Genomic DNA, 22867 nt, shown 5'->3' on the forward strand with positions numbered 1-22867 from the left:
AATGCTTGTGTGCACGCACTTGAAAATTTGCACCTCTGGTATGTTTTCTTATCACAAATTTATTAATAGGCCTTTTTTCTGGAAACTTAAAAGTTGCGTCATTTTTAAGAGGGGTGAGTAATCACATTCGCTTCTAATGAGAAATGTTTTGAAGCCTTTGCAGCAGTTTGTGGGAAAAGTCTCAATACACCTGTTGAAAATCTTAAGCTTCTAGTTTTTTAGTGTCTATTTCAGACCCTGGCTATTTGAAGCCGTTTCTTGCTGTGTTAAGGAGGATGCTGGTAGGCTGAATCTGTTTCCGGCGTCTGATTGTACCATGTTGTACCACGTGTGTGTATGTGTGTGAGTAGCCTCTCTCTGTATCTGGAGACTGGAAAAGTATGCAGATCCAAATCTCTCAGGAAGGCAGCTTTAATCCCCTCTTGTGTTGCATCCACATGAGACGGCTGTAAATCAGGCTGGTTTTTTTTTCTACAGCGTCTGCCTCGGACAAAAGGCGAGAGGTGCTCAGGAAGTTAGAGATTTGATCATCAGACTAAGTGTGTGTGTGTGTGTGTGTGTGTGTGTGTGTGTGTGTGTGTGTGTGTGTGTGTGTGTGTGTGTGCAAGAGAGAATATTTTACATTTTATTTGCTTGGATTGTCAGGAAAACCTTATCATAAATTCCTTTCAATTGATTTAACTGCTCTCTTTGATGTTACTTGAGCTGTAGATGGTATGCTAATGGCCTCTGCAATTCTTTGAGAAATGTCAGGGAGTTCAACATATTAAACAGCATTGATTTCTCTAGATAAAAATATATATATATATATATATATATATATATATATATATATATATATATATATATATATATATATATATATATATATATATATATATATATATATATATATATATATATATATATATATATATATATATATCTCTTGTACACACTGTTAGGGCTGCTCGATTATGGCAAAAATGATAATCACGATTATTTTCACTGAAATTGAGATCACGATTATTTGACGATATTTATTTAACCCTTTAAGACCTACCATAGAACCAAGTCCACCAGAGCTTATATTATTTTTTTACATGCTGTAGTGCCATTTGTGGGAGCATTTCAAGTTGCTATACATCAATACAACTGTTATAGCCCATATTTTAATAATATGTATGCATTAAGTCCATAGTAATTACATAAATTGCAAAAAAGTGCAATAAACTACAAAAAATTGAAAATCGCTTTTGTTTTGTTTATATATATTTCTACTTGGAGAAATTTAAGAGGTTTATCCCTCAAAACTTTAAATACAATAAAGTTGCAAAAAATAGTTTCCCACCACAGGAAATTTATTTTGAGTGTCTTCATAGTTTTATTTTGGAGATACAGCAATTTTTATATACTGCAGGAAAAACAAAAAACAATCCTATGATGCAAATTTGCAAAGAAAACAGCATGTGCATCATTTCACTGTGGGAAGTGTTACGAACAGCTGATAGGAACGGCAAAGCGTGTTTCTGGAATATTATGTTTTTGTTCCTGCAAGCGCTTTTTATGCAATTTTTGCAAAGCTATATGTGGAACGAAACCGTGACCGAGGACAAGCTGATGGCATAAGATGTAAGTACAACTCCTCCGGTTTCATATGCAAAACAAATTATTGCGCTAGCTTACACGGTTCAGGTTCTACAGGGATTTAAAAATAGTTACGCAAAACGGAGCTTACTGCTCTGACCGGCTTTAAAGGGTTAACAACGACTTTAAAAAAATAATATAAAATAGTGTGCAACACCACTGAAGTTTTGTTTTTTTTTTTTTTTTTAACTCTCTTTTCAACCAACGGCAGTCACTCTCCAAATAACTTCTGCTTAGCTTTCCGAGCTTCCCTCGGGTCCTCTTAATCAGCGGTCTCCAACCTTTTTTGCGCCACGGACCGGTTTATGCCCGACAATATTTTCACGGACCGGCCTTTAAGGTGTCGCGGATAAATGAGGGAGGGGCTAATAATCGGCTCAGTCATTTTTAATGATCGTTGAAAGCCCAGATCGTAATCGTGATTAAAATTCGATTAATTGAGCAGCCCTACACACTGTATTAAATTATAAGCTTGGCTGCATAACAAAATGTAAACAGCATAAATAGAGTATAAGTGTATACTTCTGCCTACTCCTTTTCAAACAAAAAAATGGAATGATATTTTGTAATGATTGTGAATGTACATGTTTAAAATAAAAAGGAACTGAACTGAAGAGTTGACATTTATCACCTTTATAGCATTAGCAAACTTTTTGTGTGTGTCTGTTTCAGGGATCTTTGGTCAGAAGCTGGAAGAGACCGTGCGGTATGAACGCCGGTTTGGGAACAAGCTCGCCCCTATGCTGGTAGAGCAGTGCGTGGATTTCATTCGGCAGAGGGGTCTTCAGGAAGAGGGCCTTTTCAGGCTGCCAGGACAGGCCAACCTGGTCAAAGAGCTGCAGGATGCCTTTGACTGTGGAGAGAAGCCCTCTTTTGATTGGTAAGCAGAAATGTGCCCGTACAGGCTGGTTTAGATTTCCTCAGTGCGTTTTAATGTCGACTTGATACGTTCGGCTCGGGGAGTTGAAATGCAAAAAAAGTGGGCGGGTTAGTACAGGGTTCAGTTGTATCTGCTTAGAGAAACTTGAGTGATACAGCTGCTCGAAACCTGTATCAATTATGAAAGACATAATTATTTAATTTAGGAATATTTAATATGTATCTTAAGTCTAAGCAATGTGATAATTGAAGCTTGGCAAAAACATTATTGTTATGATTTATTAAACTGAGGATAAGTACCTGAATAAGTATCAAGCTGCTTGAACAGCGCTATCACAAAGACCGATGTGGTAAATCCATGATAGTTAAAATGTATGATAACTCCCCTCCATGCAGGGAGAGGTCATCCTCATATTTGCACACTATCTGTCCACTATCTGTTGCAGGCACCATATTCATACCTGACCTGGTGAGATGTCTCTTGCACACGATGATGTATCAGAACAAATTTCCTCAGCTCTTTTCATGTCTTATATTTAAAACACAGCCTCATTGTTCAACCATCTTTACTGTGGGAGTTCTGCAGGTCTCCCAAATTCTGTCATAATTCATATTAGCACTTGGCCTCCTTTGGCTGTCTTCTTCTGCATGGCTAATGTCCAATTTGTCAGTTTTATGGTTACCACTTGGAGGTCAGTCTCAGGTCATTCTGGTGGAATGTTAGCTTGTGAGATGAAGCTGTCATCGTTATCAAACATGGGTGTTTAACTTGCCAGTTTTCATTTTGTCCCTCTGAACACAACAGCTTGAATATCGCCTCATTACATTAGAGAAAACACAACTCTGTTGTTGGTTATTTGTGTGTTGCATTTTGCCACACATTATTCGGATTTCAAATAATCAAAACTGAACCGGTTTTGCATTTTTGAGCACAACCACACAGATAATAAACAAATGCAGGCAGTTACCTTATTATATAATAAGTTTTAAGGACCCATATGCCCCTTGACCTCCTTAACAGGTATTTTCTGTTGCTGAATTAGACCTCTGGACTGAGTGGGTGTGTGGAGAGCACAGAAAGCGGCACAGCTCAGTTCATTGACGTGTCTGCTCAGAGGAACATTTTGTGCACAAATGAGTTTTTCTGTGTCCCATCAGACCAAAGTCATCATCTTGATTGGAGCTTACTGAATTCCACCAAATTTCTGCTAAATCTAAATCAAAGACAAATTATTCTGTCCAGTATGATGAAAACAAGAATGCAACAGTTTGCTCCTAACCATCATTACGGAGCAATAATAGACAAAAATAAGAGTCTGAGCAGTACAGTGGTGATGACATTAGCACTGCCGCCTCACAGAAAAAAAGATTTCGACTCAACCCTGCCTCTCACCCAGTGACAGCTGGTACAGGTGCCAACCTCCCATTATCCTGCATTGGATAAGCACTTAACAGGACATATAGGTGGATGGAAACTTTCATGATATGTTAGTTTGTGAGATAGCACCACTTTGTCAGGGAAAAAAGGGGTGTGCCCTGGACAAGATTGACAGTCCAGCACAGTGTTAACACAGAAAGGCAGACAACCAGTCGCAATATTCATTCCCAGTTTACAATCACCAGTTAAAGGTTTGAGCCCCTTGAAAAATCCCAAGTAGGGCAGGAAAACTTAACATAGAAGTAGGGATGTCACAATATCAGAAATGTGTTTGCTAAAGAAGTGTTTGCAGAGTAGCCAAGTGACAGTACGAGGTATAATATGAGCTTATTTTAAAGCATTTCATGTTAACCGATGGAGTCATGAACGGATGGATGGAAGTTAGCCAATGCCGTCCATTTAGCGTATTGAAAATAGTTGATTGTACAACAGCAAAACTGTCTCCAACTTAATGGCAATCTGTATCTTAAACTTGTGTAAATGTAAACTGCCCCCATCTGGTTCCAGAGTAACAGCAGCCTCAGTACGTATGCTGCACAGGGTATCTAAAACAAAACAAGAACCGCCACTTTGTCCAAATTTTTGTATTTAAATGTAGATCGGTTCTACAGATCTCGGAAGGGCTCTAACCAGAAAAAAAAAGTGCTGTAGACACCAGTTTCACAACACAAGGTACAAATATCCAAGATAATCAACTTATTTCCTATTTGTACAACTGAAAGTATGTGTGGACTTGAACTCAGATTTTGGGAAGTTAAAACAATGTTGCAAAATGGACAAATGCGTGCTCTAACATTTGAGGATATATAAAAACAACAGAAATATGGAAGTTGGAATTGCAGGTTGTGTTTGTTATTGTAAAATGTTAAATATCAGTCTAAAAGTAATTAATTACTTGAAAAGTAACTATTGCGTTACTTTTTTTAAAAATGTAACCCTCTGGGGTCCAGGGTATAATTGGCCATTTTTCACTACTTTTGATTAAACCTCTACATTTCACCTTTAAAAACTATTTACTTTGCCTTGTTTGGTATCATTCTTTTCAGCACAACCTCACGTGTCTGAATTTACAGTTATGTTTTCATTTTGACATACTGCATTAACACAATTGATCATAAATCAGACAAAAAACATAAATTCCAAGTAAAGTTTTTTTACTGTAACATCCACAAACATGTTTAATGAATCATATTTCATAACTTTAAATGCAACTATAAATTGTCAATTTAAAATCCTATGCACAGGTTTTGCAAACAAAGTTGTTTGCAGTCATTTACCTTTTACCCTTTTTTAAATAACCATTTCAAACTATTTACAGAACAATCAGCTGTTCTGCATCAATAAGATGCCGCACAAACTATTTGTGCCACTCCAAAAAAATAATTTCTGTCCATTATAAAGGAGAACATCACAGCCTGATACCTGCAGGTCTGACAGCAGCAGGTGTATCACTCCTCCTGTTTTTTAACTGGAGACAGCAGTCGCCTCATTGTTCTGACACACAACACAAAACTATCCACAACACTACACACTAACTACACAAGACAACACATTAACTACACACTCCAAACACGCTAAACGTCACAAATCTCTCACATCTCAAAACTCGCTCTCTCTCTCGCCATCACTCCTAAAACTTCCCCCTCTTTCTAAACAACCAAATGTCTTGGTGCCATATCATTATTGATTGGTCGACATGGTGCATTTTTCCACCAACACGAAAGGGGTGGGGGGGGTTTTGTCCTTTTTTTTTTTTTTTTTTCTTTTTTTTTGCTCATAAGCAGAGGGTGCTTGCTAGCGCTGTCCTTAGACAACGTGACGAAAGTATTCAGGAAAAAACACGCATATATTGTTTATCATGACTCTGGTTTTACGTGGCCTATTAACACAATTTAAAAACTGGTATATATCACCTTGTTGCTGCTTGTTGCTTGTTGTTGTTGTTGTCATGTGATTGGCTTACCACGACCACGGTACTTTATTCTTCCTCAGTCAAACAGCAGCACTCATGTGATTGTTTTACCCCCTTAGCAGCTTCAGGTGTTGTGCCAAAAAGTGTTCGTCTGCCAGAAAGCGATTGCCGTCCGCGGGAGTGCACAGTTGCTTAAAGCTGTAGCGACCAGATTACTTACAGCTACTTCCGTGCAACTGATATAAACTGGACACAGCTTCAACCATCTGTTTTTTGAAAAATAGTAACGGACCACATTTTCTTGTTAGTAACGGTAACGGCGTTGTAACGATAGAAATAGTAATTAGTTAGATTACTCGTTACTGAAAAAAGTAACGCCGTAAGTAACGCCGTTAGTCCCATCACTGGTTTGCTCTGGTCTTTTTCAAAAGCACTTGAAGCCCGTCCATCCATTTTCTTAACTACTTATCCACTTGATAAGCCTTGTAAGGCAGCCAAGCTCTCATTTATATCCGTTATCTCCACAGGTAATATTTTAGACCAATAAAGATCAGTAAACTGTGAGAATCACCCTCTTCACGGTAAATTCAGCTCAGTGATGTCCAGGATTAATGGACTGGGAGAAAAAACCCCTTATTTCGTGCTTTTCTTTCCTTTGGCAGGGACGTGGTAGCCAGCCACACAAACTTTCCGAGGCATCTCTTTGTTCAGTATTTTGCCAACAGTAAAAAGGAACAATCATACTTCCCAATTATACACCTGCTGTTATATTATGCTGTGTGTAGGTGGCTGTAGGAGACTAAGCACTGATTGTTTAATGCAGCAGCCTTCATCTAGAGCATACTTGAGTAATGAAACATACTGAGCCAAGCTATGGATCGCTTTTTTCACAGCATTGTGCCACTCCAACCAATAACATAAATAAAACCTGGATGAAACTGTCAGGATCGACTCTATAAATCAACATCTCACCACTTCCCGAAATTCAAATTCACACTGACGAGTGCGTCCATCACGTCCTCTGCACAGTAACACATTTCTGCCCTCCTGTTTGTGCTTTGCTGTGGTAGAAACTACAGCCTCCCGTGTACCTGCCTGTGTCTGATTTTGATGTCCCTCATCTTGCGAATTCCCTCATTAGTGACCTCCTGCCTTGCGACCTCCTGCCTGCCTCGCCAGCTGCTCCAGAGGCTGCAGTGGCCTCTTGGCAGACGTTTAGGCTGGTGCTGGCGTATTAAATAAATCAGAAAGTGCCGATTGGAAACAGAGAAAATAAAAACTGGAAAATGATGGTACCACCTGCATTAGCAGTCAGTAGTTGGTCAGTAATGTCAGTTGTATGCATACACTACAGCTACACTATTACAGCTTGACATTTTTCTCCAACAGTGTGAAACCTAAAGTTGGAGTTGGCCTCATGGTGATTGCTGTTTGTCTCCATGCGGTTCAGGATAAATGATGGCCCTAACTTTTTACCGGTGTCTTGTCTCTCAACAGTAACACAGATGTGCACACAGTAGCTTCTCTGCTGAAACTGTATCTCAGAGAGCTGCCCGAGCCCGTCATCCCCTTCCAGAAGTACGATGAGTTCCTGTCCTGCGCCAAGCTCCTGGGCAAAGATGATGAAATGGTAAGAAACATGCGATGATTGCTTTCTTTGTAACCACATCTACTGGCAAATTAGCTTTCGCACACATACGGATTTTTTTTTTTTTTAAAGTTTCAACCTTTATAACAATAAACGTTGGTACTGAAAAGCCCTCACAGAAGTCTTATTCTTTGGCTTTTAATCTGCTCTTTTGCCGCCCAGTCATCCACGCTCAGCCCTGTGTTTCACACACAATGACTTTGTTGAGTCCGTTTTGACTTTTAACATCTAAATAGGATTTCGCTCACACCATGAGGCACGGTCGGCAGCATGGCTGGGTAACCCCAGCCATGCCTTTTGCTCCCTCAGTGTCTTTCCCCTCTTCAGCATTCCTGAACCTAAGTTTGTGGTGTGTGTGTGTGTGTGTGTGTGTGTGTGTGTGTGTGTGTGTGTGTGTGTGCGCGCGTGCGCTACAGATGGGTATGAGAAGACATATGGTAAAGTGTGGATGAGTTTCCTCACTTTTTAACCCTCCTGGGACTTTTTGAAGTTGAAAGGAGATGGATGGAAAAGAGTTCATTATTATTATTTTTTTTTTTTATGTGAAAAGGCCTCAGAGCGTTTCCACATATCCTTTATTCTCAGTAACCTAACTGAGACTACTTCTGATTCAGTGGCACATCCATATAGATAGTTTATAAATGGGTATAATGATAAATCCTCTTATATCTGGTTTGCTTTTTCTAGTCACAGTTTTGTATCGAGAGCAAAAAGGATTTTCATTAAATATAAAGCTGGAATACTTGGGTTTTTCTAAGGGTGATACAAAATGTGTCAAGAAAATATTCCCTATGCCATTAAACTACCAGCAGCAACATGAACAGCTGATACAAGGCAGCATGGATCCATGCTTTCATCCTGCCAAATTCAGACCTTTTCATGTGAGAGTTGCTGCAGAAAACAAGATTAAGCAGACTAGGCAAGATTTTTCCAATATCTTATTGTCTAATTTTGGCGAGTTCATGCAAATTGTAGCCCCAGTTTCCTTTTCTCAGTTAAGGAGGGGCACACAGTGACTTCTGCTGCTGTTGCCCATCTGCTTCAGCGTTCACTGTACTGTGCATTCAGAGATGCTCGTCTGCATTCCTCGTTTGTAAAAAGTTGTCATTTGAGTTACCGTTGCTTTCCCGTCAGCTCAAAACAGTCTTGACAGTATCTAAACACCTGAATGCTTCGAGTTTCTTCCCACAGAATTGATTGTTCAGATGTTTGTTAAATAAGTGTACCTAATGAAGTGACCAGTGAGCATATATTTACATAAACCCCCCTCTTTTCCACTGATTCATTTCCCACTGGATCCTGGGTGTGATTGTTTCATTATACACACTGTGATCAATCACGGGCTTTACAGACAATCTGTTGCAAAAGTTTCTATGAATGATTATTTTGCTGAGTTACTGTTACTTTAAAACTGTTTATTATCTGCAGGGTATGAAGGAATTGAGAAGGCTCGTGGAAAGTCTACCTCCAGTGAACTACAACCTCCTAAAATACATCTGCAGGTACTGATAATTAACTTTGGATACAGTTTTACATTGTTGAACCATGAGAAGCTGATATTTTCCATTTCCCTAGGTTTCTTGATGAAGTCCAGTCATATTCAGGGGTGAATAAAATGAGTGTCCAAAACTTGGCCACAGTCTTTGGGCCAAATATCTTGAGGCCAAAAATTGAGGATCCAGTAGCAATTATGGAAGGTGAGTGTTGAAGAATGTCAGGTATACGTGTCTTACTTTCTTAATATTTAGTTTTAAATCTTAAATAAGATGAATGTTGGTTTTAAAAGAAAGATGATGATGATGTTCGGTTTCTTTTTAGGTACTGTTCTGGTCCAGCAGCTCATGGCTGTTTTGATTGGTCACCACGACGTGCTTTTCCCCCGAGATGAAGACAGCCCTACTGCCCTCGAGCTCGTCAACAACAATATTGAACAGCCACGGCGACAAACCACTACATCTACCTCAGCCATCACTACAGTGTCTCAGAATGCTGAGAACAACAACACACATGTTGTGCGGCAGTGTGTTTGGGAAGCCAACGAGTCTCCTTCACACCGTCAGCACGCAGACAACAGTGGCTCCCCACGATCGGTAAGTCCCCGCAATGGAGTCATGGGACGCTTCGACGTCACCCGCAGTCCACCGCTGACCGTTAAAAAGAATCCAGCTTTTAGTAAAGGCAGTGGCATTGTTACCAATGGGTCCTTCAGCTCCTCACCCTCTTCAGATCCCACTGTGGAAAAGAGCCAGAGTGGAGGTGGCAGCTTACCGGTGCGTCGCAGTGGCACACTCAAAGGCTCGGGGACAAAAATGGGCACCAGCGGCGTCACGAGTGGAAACAGCGCTACAGGGAATGGGACTGGAGTTGTACGCATGGGCGTTCATGGGACTGACGCTGTCACAGGGAGTCCGAACAGCCGCAACAGCCTCTGGCAGCCGAATGGCTGTGTAATGTTACGGGAGAACAGCAAAGCTCGTGACTGCCACGGCGGAGATCAGACAACCAATCAGAATCGTCTGTCCACATACGATAACGTGCAGCTAAACCATCACAACCTGCAGCAGCAGAACCAGATCGCCAACACGTGTCTGAATACCAGCTGCGAGGACAAGCAGAGTGTGGACAGTGCCACCTGGTCCACTTCTTCCTGTGAAATCTCCCTCCCTGACAACTCCACTTCCTGTCGCTCCTCCACAACCACCTGCCCAGAGCAGGACTTCTATGGAGGGCACTACGAAGACTTGGATGGACCAGCACAAGACTGCGTGCATCCCCAGTCTGGCGAAGGAGGAGAGGGCAGAAATGGCGACAGAGAAGGAAGTGGAGAGGTTGGGAGGAGCAGTCGGGGCACGAGCAGCAGTGATAACAGCGACGGTTTTCCTGTTGGTAACGGACCCGGCAACCACAGCGCTCTGCACAGTCTAGTGGCCAGTCTTAAGCAGGAAATGCACAAGCAGAAGGCCGAGTATGAGGCCAGGATAAAAAGGTACGGCTCCATGTGTGAAGGGCTTGAATCAATACAAGCGCTTAATCTTTACTTTGGCCTTTTTTGCAAACTATCCATCTTTTTTCTCAGGTGATCAGGCATGTAAACCAGTGAGGTTTTCTTGTGTACCTTACTGTCATCTTCAAAGGTTTAGACCAGTAGAGATCAGTCACATCAAAAGAGAAAAAAGGAAATTTCAAATCTTAAAATGAGGTTAGGTGCAGGCTACCTCTCTTAATCTAGCACTTAAAAAAAACCAAGTCCCTATTTTGAATTTTTCCTTCCTGTGGATATGAAAAGCTGGCACACGTTAGTCAGATGCTACAGCTCTTCAAAGCCTTACTTTGTTCTGTATTATGCCAGCAGTGAACAGGAAAAAAATGTGTCCCAACTATAAACCTGCTGTAAAATGTTGTTTTGCATGGGTGGCTCTAAGAGACCACTGTTTTCTTTTAGTGCAGCAGGCTTCATGCGTTAGTCAGGTTGACAGAAACATACCGGTACATGAGTGATAAAACACAACATCCTCCACCCAGCTCTGTGTCTTCTTTCCTTTTTTACTACGTCCACCATTCCCTCCATTTCACAAGAAGCCAGTGAATAAACTTTTCTAGAGCATCAGGATCCACTCTATAAATCAACATCTCACCACTTCATTAAAACGCAGAGTTCAAGTTCACTGGCAGTGACTGCACCCTCCTCTGTGTCTGTCCACATCTTTTCTTTTTTTATGCCCCTCACCTGATTCCATCATTATCTCATTAGCCCTTGTAACCTCCTGCCAGCTTCACCAGCTGCCCTTTGTTGGCTCATTACTATCCAAAGGTCACCGTGGCCTTTTGGCAGATCATCTAAGTTGATGGCTGCAGATGAAATAAAACTGAAACCACCAATCAAAATCTTATTAATGGGCATTCCCATTAATGAGCAGGAGTGTACACAAGTCTGAACAGCTGCCTTAGTCTTTGGCAACCACATGGCTTTGTCGTATAATGGGAAAGCAACAAAACGGGCAAACTCTCCAGTGAGGATCAAATAGCCAATCAGAAGCTGTCTTTTTCACTCTGTTCCTTTAGCTACAAGCTTGTAAAGTTGTCAAGCATGAGGCTCGGGTTCCAGTGGGGGACAAGTGACTCCAATTCAGCCCACTGCATGGCTTTGGAAAATGTCAAAGTGGGCATAAATTGTGTTTTGTTAAGTTTTACAGCTTTTGCTACATTCATCCTGTACCAAAGTAATAAAAGAAAAAAGTAGTAAGTAGTTTTATACAATTATTTCTTTCTACTTACGAGTCAAGCTGACAGATGTTTTTCATTTGCTGCTGCAAATGCAAAACAAAACTGAGACATATGGTTGAAACTACACCTCTTTTTTATGTAACAATGTAGCAGGCATTAAATGTGTAGTTGTTTATACTGACAAAAAGAAGAGTTTCACTGGTGGCACTTCACATAGGCGAAAGTTTGATATCTCCAATCTAACCTGAACACTGAACAGGACGAAAAGGTACCTAGAAGTCACTCAAAATAGCCCTTTCCTGAATAATCCGTAACTTATTTAAGCTTTCAGACTGTTTGAACATCAAGTTTGAGAAAAATGCCCCCATACAGCCGTCAAGGAAGAGGAAATTTGCCAAAGAATTATTTTGGGGTTTTTTTCTTTGAGCTATAGTTCATCTTAAAGTTGGCTATATTAACATGGAAAACTATGGAGCTGTATCAGTTTGCCATTTGCCTTTTTTATTTTATTTTTGGGCCTCTAAGACTTCCACAGCCCCAGAGATTGTGGTTGCATGTAATTCATTAGGTCATTAAGAAAATTAAAAAGATCTGCAGCTGCCCTTGTGCTCTGAGATGAGCAAATCCTCTGTTCACTACGGCACTGCTAATCTTTTCCTAATCCCGTGTATGCCTCATTTGCAGTTTGGAGCAGCGTAATTTGGAGCTGGAGACTGAAATGGTGAACCTACACGAGGAGCTGGACCAGGAGAGGAAGAAGTACACCATGGCGGAGATCAAGCTGCGCAACGCTGAGCGCGCCAAGGATGACGCCGAGCGGCGAAACCAGATGCTACAGAAAGAGATGGAACAGTTTTTCTCCACATTTAGTGACCTCACCGCAACTGGCAACGCCGCAGCCACCGATCCCCGCCGACCAGAGCGAAACAACACCATCTGGATACAGTGAAGGAAGGCTGAAAAAAGATGGCAGCCAAGACAGGAACTGGGTTATTATAATGACGTGAACTTTAGAGAGACTCTAAACAAGATTTGGCTGCTGATCGAAGGAGGGAAAACACACTGCAAAGGGTAACGGCACGTTTTAATTTAAGAAATAGGAGATATAGGGCTGATGTAAGCCGCCTTTATAAATGTAAACATCACCTGGAGTGATGCCAGAGTGACATTATCTGTATATAGCCTTATTTAAACAGACGCTCATGGACACACTCCAGTCTCCCAGAAGTGGTTGGGGTTTGTTCAGTTGTCTGGCTGGGAAATGGAGCAAAGGGACAGTACACAACAGCCTATGAGGACATATGGTACTACCATTTTATGTTAGCTCCGAGATAGAAGGGAAGACAAAATGTTAAAAAAAAATTAAAAAAAAAAAGAACAATACCAACACCAACCTTGGACCTGAAAATGCAGAAAAGACCACACCGAACTCCTCCTTTTTATTCATTTTTACCATCTAACCAAAACACACCTTAGTGTTCAATATATTTCTGCATCTGCTCATGTCAAAGATGTCATATGTTGTAAAGAGAAGTAAAACTGACACTTCATTGTTTTTGTGATATTTAAGCAAAGCTATAAACGTGTGCTATTTTCTATCAGTTTTTTTTTCTTTTTCTTTTGCACTTAAATGTTTGTTTAGTCTCTGCAAGTTGGTACTGGATGTTCTGTCGGTCTATGTGTCGATGCGTGTGCCTGTGCTTCTGTGCTGTTATATTTACCCATGACCAAAAGAAAAAGAGCCTGTACTGTAAATATTGTATAGATAAATGCAGACGTGACTAGATTAGATAGTTTGCATTGTGGTTTACTGATATTCAGATGGATATGGCATGAATTGAGTTGATACTGAAGAATGATTTGTAGTTTGTTAGAGTACAGTTCAAGGTGTTGCACAGTGGGTTATTGGCATAAATCTTTTAAGTCTTGAATTCAGAATTTCAGATAAGAAACTGTATGGCATGCCGCTTTTAAAGATACAATTTACTGATTTTTCGAGGCCAGCACACGTTTGTGGGTCATAACTGTGAAATAGTTGGGATTTTAAAGCCTCTAATTTGATGACATTATCAGCCTGGCAGCAAAATTCAGTAATAAGTGGTATGTGCATGATGGTTGCATGAGTCTACGAGGGTCGGCATACACTAACTGAATGTTTGTAAAGTGACTGTATATGGATGAAGTGTATTTATGTAGCCCGAAACCAAATGTCTGCACATGATGTGGATTTGCGAATGATTACAAAACGGGACACCTCTGATAGATCAGACCAGGAATGGACCTGCGTCAGAGAGGAGTTGGTGCGTACACGTGTGCGCGGACCTGGTGCTCGGCTTCTTTTTAAACCTGCTGCTGGTCATTGCAGGACATCTGGAATGTGCATATGGAGTCAAAAAGAAGAAGAAAAAAGTGCCTGAACAAGTGAAGGAGGGAGAGGGGAGCCTGCGCTTCTCATTTCACAGCCTTCACCGGGAAATAATGGGCTTAAGCCAAGCTGACAGTGTCACCTCGTTCTGTGAATTCCACACAAAAGGGCGGATTATGGATGGAGGGCCAGACGGAGTGGACGGGGATAGTGGAATGTTTTCATGACAATACTTGATACACAAAGGAACTTTAAAAATGACTTAATATGAATAAAGATGGATTTTAATGCAAGTCTCTGTTGTCATTTTTCCTTTTCAAATGTCCAACTAATGTTTGAAGACGAGGCAGAACATCTGATTGGCCTCACGTTAACACAATTAGTGGGCGGACAGTCAGGGCTGTTTTTATTTGTTGTTATTTTTGTTTAGAGGGAAAAACATTTTTGAGTCATTTAACTTGGAGAAAAGTGGAAAATATTCACTTTTAAAAAACTAGAATTGTAAAGATTTATAAGACTTATTACTAAAATAAAAAAACCACATCCTCGAGGCCTCCTGTGCTGCTAATTTCAAGTGTCTCTCTTCTGCTGCTAACAAAGTACATGAGAAATCAGTATTAGTATTAGCTGATGCAAAAAATTAAATTGCCAAAAGTAGTCATGCCCAGCGATGCTGCCTACTGTCTTACCACAAAAGGCACGGCTAGGTTAGAAATTATATCTGCACTCACTACACACCTTTTACTTTTTTTGATTTCAGAACTGCTTTAATTCTTTGTGGCATCGAATAATTTCTAGAAACATTTCTGAGATTTTGGTCCATGTTGACATGATAACATCACACAGTTGTTGCATATTTGTTGGCTCCTCGTTCTGATTGAGATCTGGCCATTTGTACAGTGCACTCTTTTTCAAGAAACACGCACTTTGGTCCAAGGAATGGACAGGGTCAGCAACAATAGTCAGGTGGTGTTTAAACAACGCTCAGGTCCTTTACACCACCAGCAGCAGCCTGAACCGTCAACACAAGGCAGGATGCATCTATGCTTTCATGCTGCTTATCCTAAATTGTGACCCTATAATCTGCATATCGCAGCAAAAAGCAAGATTCATTAGAGGAGGCAACATTTTCCAGTGTCCCCTTGTTCAATTTTGGCCTCTGTTTCCCGTTTAAGGTTTAAAGGTGTGTCAACAGGTGTAGCTCATCTGCTTCAAGGTTTAATATGTTGTACATTCAGAGATGTTCTTCTGCATCCCTTAGTTGTAATGAATGTTTTTCTTTAGTTGCGCTTGCCTGCATGTTAAGGAGTCTGACTATATTCCTCTGACCTCTGGTATCAAAAAGGCATTTTTGCTCAGGGAACTGCCACTCGCTCGATATTTTCTCTTTTTTGCACCATTCTCTGTAAACTCTAAAAATGGTTTTGCAACGTGGTTTGGCACCAACAACAAAGCCACATTTTCAATCACTTTAAATGAACCTTCACCCCCATTCTGATGCATAGTTTAAATTTAAGGTAGTAATGTAAAACATATCTACATGCCTAAATGCACTGACATCCTGCCCCACTGACTGGCTGATCAGTGATTTGCGTTATTAAACAGGTAGACCTAATAAAGTGGCCATCGAGTGCGTTTCATTTCATTGGTATACTCTGAGAAAGGTCAGTGCGCTTGTTCTCATGCTGCACTCTCATGCTACATTATTTTTCTCTGTCAGAGAACTAGTTAATGGCTCTGCTTTAAGATTGTGTATCCACCTGAAAGTGCCTGAAAGCACATTAGATTCTGTGCAGGAGTCACAGTGACAGATTGGATAAATGGTTCCTATCGACAGCAAGGCCTGAAACAAATCTGCAGTGCATTTAAATTAGTCTCCAGGTAAAAAGAAAAGGTCCACGAACGCCCAAGGTCAAAGGTTTTGTTTATTTTCAACCACATACATAATACATAATATTTTTTACATACACAGTTCCTTTAAAATGTGTTTACAGTAACAGCTTTCAGTAAGTTTTTTCTTTTTCTTTTGCATTTGTTTTTGACTTTACTTGAAACGCTATAGCCTGAAGCTTCGAGATCAGCCTGAAACAATACCATTTCTTTTTTTTTTTTGTTTGTTTCTTTTTGAATTTTTTTTGTTTTAAACCTGACAATGTCAAAGGAATGATTCATTAAAACAGCACGGAGTAAAAGAAACAAGAGAGAAGGAATCAGAAAAGAACTGAATAACAACATCACCTGACTCAGATGAGCTATACAGGGTTTCGTCATTGTAGAGTTCCACATTTAAGACTCTAAACATTTTAGCATCCGACCCCTTGCAGTAGCTTGCCTCCCTGTCTGAGTGCAATAAAGTGTTTATTGCATTGTTGAACTGTTATTATTTACAATAGAAGTTAAAAGAAAAAGGTGAAAATTGCCAAGCTGGAGATCCAAAGATTGTTTTTTTTAAGTTGGCACAGCTGTGTGACAACGTGTGACATGTAATCATTTTTCATAGTGTATGAATCCATAAGAGGTCATTTTATGACCCCCTCCCAAAAATTAGAAGCTGGAATGACAGTGGTTTTCTAATTCAATTCAAAGTGACAGAACATGAATACACACATGAACTACTACTAAACACACAACTGTGCTTACTCGCCATTGACATTCTTCAAAATAATTGCACAAAAGTCATGATCTCGTATTAAAATTCTAAAAAAAAATGAAGACATGTGTTGCAAAATCATTTCTCCAGACGTCACATCACACCTTTCAACTCAGACTCGCAGCTTGTGTTGAATGCTGGTTGATTTAATCTCTCTCTCTCACACACACACACACTGATGAGCAGAGCATCAATGATGTGCGTGATTGTTAAACCGTTCATTTTTACATTCACTGCTGACAATCCAGCTCAATCTCCTTCTTTATTTACCCGAACTAAAGCTCCTTTTATCACAACAGAATTGTCTGGAGGGATGTCTTATAAAAAGATCAAACAGTTCACATTCAGAAAAACTGGGGGGGAAAAAACACATTAGCAATGTTAGTGTTTGTTCTCCGTGACCAGAACGTATAAAGATACAGAAAGAAGAGTGTGTTCGGATGGTTAGAAATGCCCTGTAGAAAAAACTGCAACAGTACCTTGTGTGTTTGTGGTGTAGAGGTCGACTCTGCGCCCCTTTTGTGAGAAATTCATCAAAACATTTTTTTTAAACACAAAAGATTTCATCAAAGTTGCACCCTGTTTTAAAAGATTGCCCTGGCCAGACCCTGAACAAAAAGCCAAGCTAGCCATAGCTTATTCTGGAGACGCCAACCTCAGTTACCCTCTGAGCTCTGCGAAGGTTAGTCTGTTAGTCTGTGTGTGGTTCACTATACACAAGCCACAGGGAGTAAGAGTGTTAACAAAGTAGCTTTTTGAAGTTATCTCCATAACGTGGAGGACTGTGAGCGATTGTACACAAAACAACTCCAAAAAAGAGTCATTGTACAGCAGCAGCTGAACTGAAAGTTACAGACTTGTACTGTCACTGAAATAAATATGTGGCAACGATGTCTCCACATCTCCTTAAAGTCATGGCAGCGACTGAATCTATTTCATACATGCGGAGGCTCCAATAAGTCAGTGTGAGCATTCGTGTTCTTCATCTGACCTAATTGCTGTCATTTACCGGATCATCGCAAAACACCTTTTGAAACAAAATATGCCTAAAGTAGGGAATTATGTATGTTTTGTCCATATAAATCCAGCTCCAAGGTCTTACTACGCCAAATTACCCTAACTTGCCCATGCAGGTTCACAGTGGGTGAAATAAACTCTGCCATAGTGGAGCTCAGTTTATTTCAGTCTGCCAAAAACTGTTTTATATTCTTGTTTCATTTAAGAACACTGAGTTTGCACAGATAAATGTGAGATGTGACTTGAGATTAGAGCAGTACAGCTGCCAAGCCTTTGCAAAGTGCAAATGCATTTTGCATGTGAATATTTGAGCGTTGCACCCCAGCTAGAGAAGATATAGCTAATTTGTAGGAGAAATTTAAAAAAACAAAACAAAGAGGTCAAATTAAAATGTAAAAAGAAAAATTTGTGGGATGTTTTTTTTTTTAATGGAAACACCGAGGAAAACAGTTAAGCTTTGGGGCTCAGACAGTTTTAAGGCAGAACCAGAAAAAACAGAGGGAAACAAAAATATATCATTTCTGCACCTGCAATGCTTCATTCCAAAAGGCACTTGCCATGTTCAGATTCCATCTATCAAAAATATATAAATCAATAAATTAAAGAATCTTTCGCCTATGAAATCGTTTAATGGGTGCTTTCTCGTGTCGCGACATTTTTGTGTGGTGTGCGGTGATATAAAGCAGATGAGAAGACGAGCCATAGCTACAAGGTTAACACTCATCACCTGTCTTAAAAACTCAGCACTGTATCACTTCTGCTATGTTTTAAAGAGTCAAACAAAAAGGGGAAAAGGTTCTTTGTGGTTATTCCACAGTGAAACCGATCCAACTCCTGTGCCTGTGAGGGGTTAATGATAAACAATGACATGCAGGGCTGTGGTTAAAGGACCGATCATACACTGCCAGGGGAAATAAAAAGGGACATTACACACAAATTAGACTTCTTGAAGGCTGTCTCGTGAAGTCTGAGCACAATCAGAATAACTTATTTCTGTGTGTACTGGCCCTTTACGTCCTAAACAGCCCCCACTTTTATCAGTGTCTTATTGGCTTGCCTGTGGTCCACCAACACACACACACTCACACGTCCTACTGTGCCCAGTTAGTTTACATTGTATATAAACAAAAGTCTCTATATAGACTCGTTAGCATACAGTGAGATTAGCATTGTTTAAATCTAATCATGCAGGACTACAGCAATAGGCAGGGGCAACTGAGGTGGAAAGCGGTGATGTGGCAAGGTGTGCTAGTCGGAAAAATAGAAGGAAAAAAATCCCAGTTTACTGGCCGTCAGTCCCACTCTGTGTGTCCTTCAGCTGTACAGAATTACAATATTTACAAATTACCACGGTAGGGGGGAGGGGGGGGGGTCACTCCTAGTAACAGCAGGAACGTGTCCCTGCAGAGTTACCACATGAAAACACATCAGGAAGCCTTTTTTTTGGGGGGGGGTCAGGTGGCGGTGTCTCACACAATGTTAAAATACAGCAGTGTAATTAAATAAGAGCTGAATAGGGGAGAGGGGCTGGGGAAGGAAAGAGAGGAAAGTCCCCATTTAACAGTAGTGATGAGCAAAAATGGCAGCCCACCTTGCCACAATGATCGGAGCATAAATGCTTTTCTTTTGGTTGCTTTTTTTTTGTCTGTAAGGAATTGGGAGACCAGCTGCCAGCCAATATGCACTTTACAGGAGATGCAAGTCTAAGCGCTTGGTCATTTTGATCTGATGCCATATACAAGAATATGAGGGGTAATATAAGCAAAGCAACTAGAGGATCATTAACATATATCTGAGCTCATTTACTTGAATACCGCTGCTGTTTTTCAGTGACAATGCACAGGCTTTAGATTTCATAAATTCAGATTCCTATATCTCATATTTTTGTTCTTAATATATTAATTTTGATCTTTACTCTTTTTTTTTTTGTCTTTTTCTTTTGCCTTTGTATTTTCCGGCGGTCGTTTTTGTTGGGTTCTTCACCTTCGGAAGAACATGGGGTTGCGTAGGCAGGCGGCTAGTCACCTGCAACACCCCAAGGGTCCTGCAGAGGTCTCCAGGCTGCTGTCAGTGTCTGAGGCCAGGGTCTGGTCGGTGGACATGGAGGAGATGTCGTTGATTGAGGAGGAGGGAGGGAGGCTCTCGCTGCTGTTCACGGCTGCACCTGTGCTAAGGGAATCAACAGCAGCGGGGGGTTACAACGTAAAAGAGTCCTGGCCAAGACGCGAGCAGAGAAACAGTCGCAGGAGATATACAAGTGCACACACAGGTTAGAGTGAGATAAATGCTGATTCATGATTAGCTGTTCCATGAGATAGAGATGTCAACAACATTTACAACATCTGTGGGGCATCACAATCACAGTGCATCTGTAATGAGACAAAGATAATTAAGCTTTGGGTCCGGGAGGCTCCACGGGAAATATCATTAAAGGCTTTCAGTGTTTCAGCAGTTCATAAGCGTGGCTTGTTGTTGTCATTTATATGCCAACAAGCTGCTATTTAATGATTTCCTTTTAATTATATACCTTAAAATGATTTATGTCTTCATACAGGTCTGTGTGTCTGTGTGTGTAACAAATGGCAACCTCTGGAGCTGAAAATAAAGCCAACACAAAAGTGCCAATTCCTTTAACCTGGCTCCCAAAGTGAGTTAGTCCCCATAGATGCCCAATGTTATAAAGCATATTTACAGCCCATTACAAAAGAGATTTTTCCCTCTATGGATAGATTCTAGGGGTATGAGGTGGGGTATCCATCCATAACTAGAGTATTCATCTGGACACAGTAATGCTGAAACTTCAAGACCCATGGTCCAAAACCTGGTGGGTGAAGAGATGGTGGCCAGGTCCTTGTTTTATATAGCTGGTTACAGGGTAGACTAATAATCTAATATTAATAATCTTATAATCACCTTGTTTTAAAGTCAGAGGTATGCATATTAGGGAACTTGGGGTACTTCCCCAAAAGCAATCTGCTGCTTTTGAACATTAATGATCTAATAAATAATATACATAATGATATTATGCATAAAAAAATTACATTGTTTCCAACATCCTCAGAAGCCTAATTGGAACTGTGTGTGTGACTACATGCTCTGTCTATTAGCACGCAGTGACCAATTTATACCTCTGTGAAGTTGGTTCCTGCTTTGTCAGCCTTTAAAAAAAGACTTTAAAGCAGATGCAGGAAACAGACCAAATGCAGTAATTTGTGCAGAGGACTTGCACGCTGTGAGTCTGCTGTTTTTGTCTGTTTCCTGTTGGGAGTAACTGTTTAAATAAAGCAAGATTAATAGCGCGCATCGGTTTTATAGGGTAACTAATCAGAAGTGACAGTTAAAGCTTCATGTGTGAGAGGAGCACAGCATAAAGTACTGTACCGTGCAATAATCCACACTAGTTACACGGCGATATATAAGATGGGAGTTTAAGTCATTACCTCATATTATTAACCTTTACAGAAACTGTGGCAAAAGCAGTAATATGTGATTAAAGTCTGAATCACATCACAGCGTCACGCCCACACGCATATCTTCCACACTCACTAAACTGTTGCTCATTTCTTCATATTCTTGGAGATAATGAGATAATGCACGGTGTCGTGCAAATAAATACTGCAGCACTGGGCTGAAAAATCTTCTGTTAACATCATTAAAAATATCATAATCTAAACACACAAAGTGGGTCTGACTGTGTGTTATTGCAGGTCTTCTCTTCATGCTGCAATGAGACACTGTCGTCTGCAGCTCCTGCACTGCGTCAGATGCTATACAGCGGCCCATCTGCTTAATTACAAGTAGATAGAAAGAAGAAGAAAGATGAAGCTCGTGGATTTTCTAGAGACGGGCCGAGAGAGACAGAGCAAAAACGAGCACCATGTTATTTAACTATATTTGGCACTAAGGATATTTGTTGCCCGGCTTATGGTGAGAGATGATTTATAAGTTTTCTAAGAGGGAAAATCCCACTCGCTTTTGTACAATAAACTGAAAGAGGACACCCAGAAAGGTGTTCTCTGATCTGAGCCGTCTGTTTCCGTTTAATTTCTTCTCCTTGTGTTTTCAGTCTTCTTACTGTTTTCATGCAGTGTGGTTGTGGTTTCAAACAAGCAGTGCAGCTTTCTTTCTTTTTTTTCAGATGGATCTCGGCAAATGCTGACTGGGCTGGTTAGTATGCTCAAAGTAACTCTATACTGCCATCCTGTGGCACATCATAAGAATAGCAGTTTTTGTCCTCTGAGGGCATTTATAGCCAAGTCTAAGACTGACATTTCCTGAGACAGACCCCTCAAAACCCAAAGCTTAAGACACAGCAATGTAATACATATAAACATACAATCATAAAGGCATTTGAATTAACCTGTACTACGAAGCAATTTTAGCAATCACAGAATAGCAATCTTTACAAATCATCAGGCACAAAGTGACATCACTGAACTGAACAACATTTAACTTGAGATGTAAGGGACAGAGACATGTGGTCAACAGCACAATGGGTTTTTCTAATTACAAGGGATAACTCCAGTAAGGTTATATTAAATTCACTTACAGAGCGGTTAGGCTTATGCACTGAGAGTACCTGAAGGTGAAGGTTGTCCCTTCACAACGCCATTCTTCGTTCTCTCCTCAAAGTTCATCACCTCTTTGTAGATAAGTTCTGCAAGGGGTGCGAAAAAAGGTAGTAGAACACACTAAGTGACAAAAATATGTGCAATCTGCACCCATCTATGCAGACAGTGTTCATATTACCATTAACTACTAAAAAACAAGATCATTCGAATGCATGGTAACACTAAAAAATTACATCAATCGAGTGCATTACTGCACATATAATATACAGCTTTTTATCGTTCTACCATATGTGTGCTTTGTTGAGTTTTTATTTTTAGCCCGGATGAGCAGCACTCACCTTTCCATTCATCAATGGAGTGTTCTCTTTCATCCAGCTGCTTGTCGTAGATCTGAGGTGGAGGCTAAAGAAGAGAGAGAGAGAGAGAGAGAGAGAACACAATTCCAGTTTAGTAACATTTCAGCTAACGGCCTAGCATTACTCCCAAGTGCAATACCTACAGAAAGCAGCTCAAGATTTTACAAGATCACGTTATAAA

At 40.4% G+C, this 22867-nt stretch overlaps 2 protein-coding genes across 19 annotated transcripts in view; one reads left to right on the forward strand and one right to left on the reverse strand.

Moving 5' to 3' along the window:
- The window catches only part of arhgap24 (Rho GTPase activating protein 24), an 89475-nt gene extending 75090 nt beyond the window's left edge, over nucleotides 1-14385 (forward strand). For all 12 annotated transcript variants that reach the window (XM_085414107.1, XM_085414108.1, XM_085414109.1 and 9 more), the window contains 6 exons: nucleotides 2299-2506; nucleotides 7353-7485; nucleotides 8932-9005; nucleotides 9079-9200; nucleotides 9322-10489; nucleotides 12412-14385. In XM_085414107.1, the coding sequence (XP_085270233.1) occupies nucleotides 2299-2506; nucleotides 7353-7485; nucleotides 8932-9005; nucleotides 9079-9200; nucleotides 9322-10489; nucleotides 12412-12676 (1970 nt within the window). In that variant the 3' untranslated portion in view covers nucleotides 12677-14385. The remainder of the gene's footprint in view (nucleotides 1-2298; nucleotides 2507-7352; nucleotides 7486-8931; nucleotides 9006-9078; nucleotides 9201-9321; nucleotides 10490-12411) is intronic.
- Nucleotides 14386-18407: 4022 nt separating this feature from the next.
- The window catches only part of mapk10 (mitogen-activated protein kinase 10), a 36471-nt gene continuing 32011 nt past the window's right edge, over nucleotides 18408-22867 (reverse strand). For 4 of the 7 annotated variants that reach the window (XM_085414121.1, XM_085414120.1, XM_085414123.1 and 1 more), the window contains 3 exons: nucleotides 22669-22732; nucleotides 22339-22416; nucleotides 18408-19923 (listed from right to left, as the gene is read on the reverse strand). In XM_085414121.1, coding sequence (XP_085270247.1) covers nucleotides 19781-19923; nucleotides 22339-22416; nucleotides 22669-22732 — 285 coding nt within the window. In that variant the 3' untranslated portion in view covers nucleotides 18408-19780. Of the gene's footprint in view, nucleotides 19929-22308; nucleotides 22417-22668; nucleotides 22733-22867 lie in introns of all 7 variants that reach the window. The other 3 variants (XM_085414125.1, XM_085414127.1, XM_085414124.1) reach the window with 3 other exon arrangements.

Source organism: Rhamphochromis longiceps, linkage group LG7, assembly GCF_057381845.1.
Source record: "Rhamphochromis longiceps isolate RC_006_pf linkage group LG7, R_longiceps_female_GT1.1, whole genome shotgun sequence".
Lineage (NCBI taxonomy): Eukaryota > Metazoa > Chordata > Actinopteri > Cichliformes > Cichlidae > Rhamphochromis > Rhamphochromis longiceps.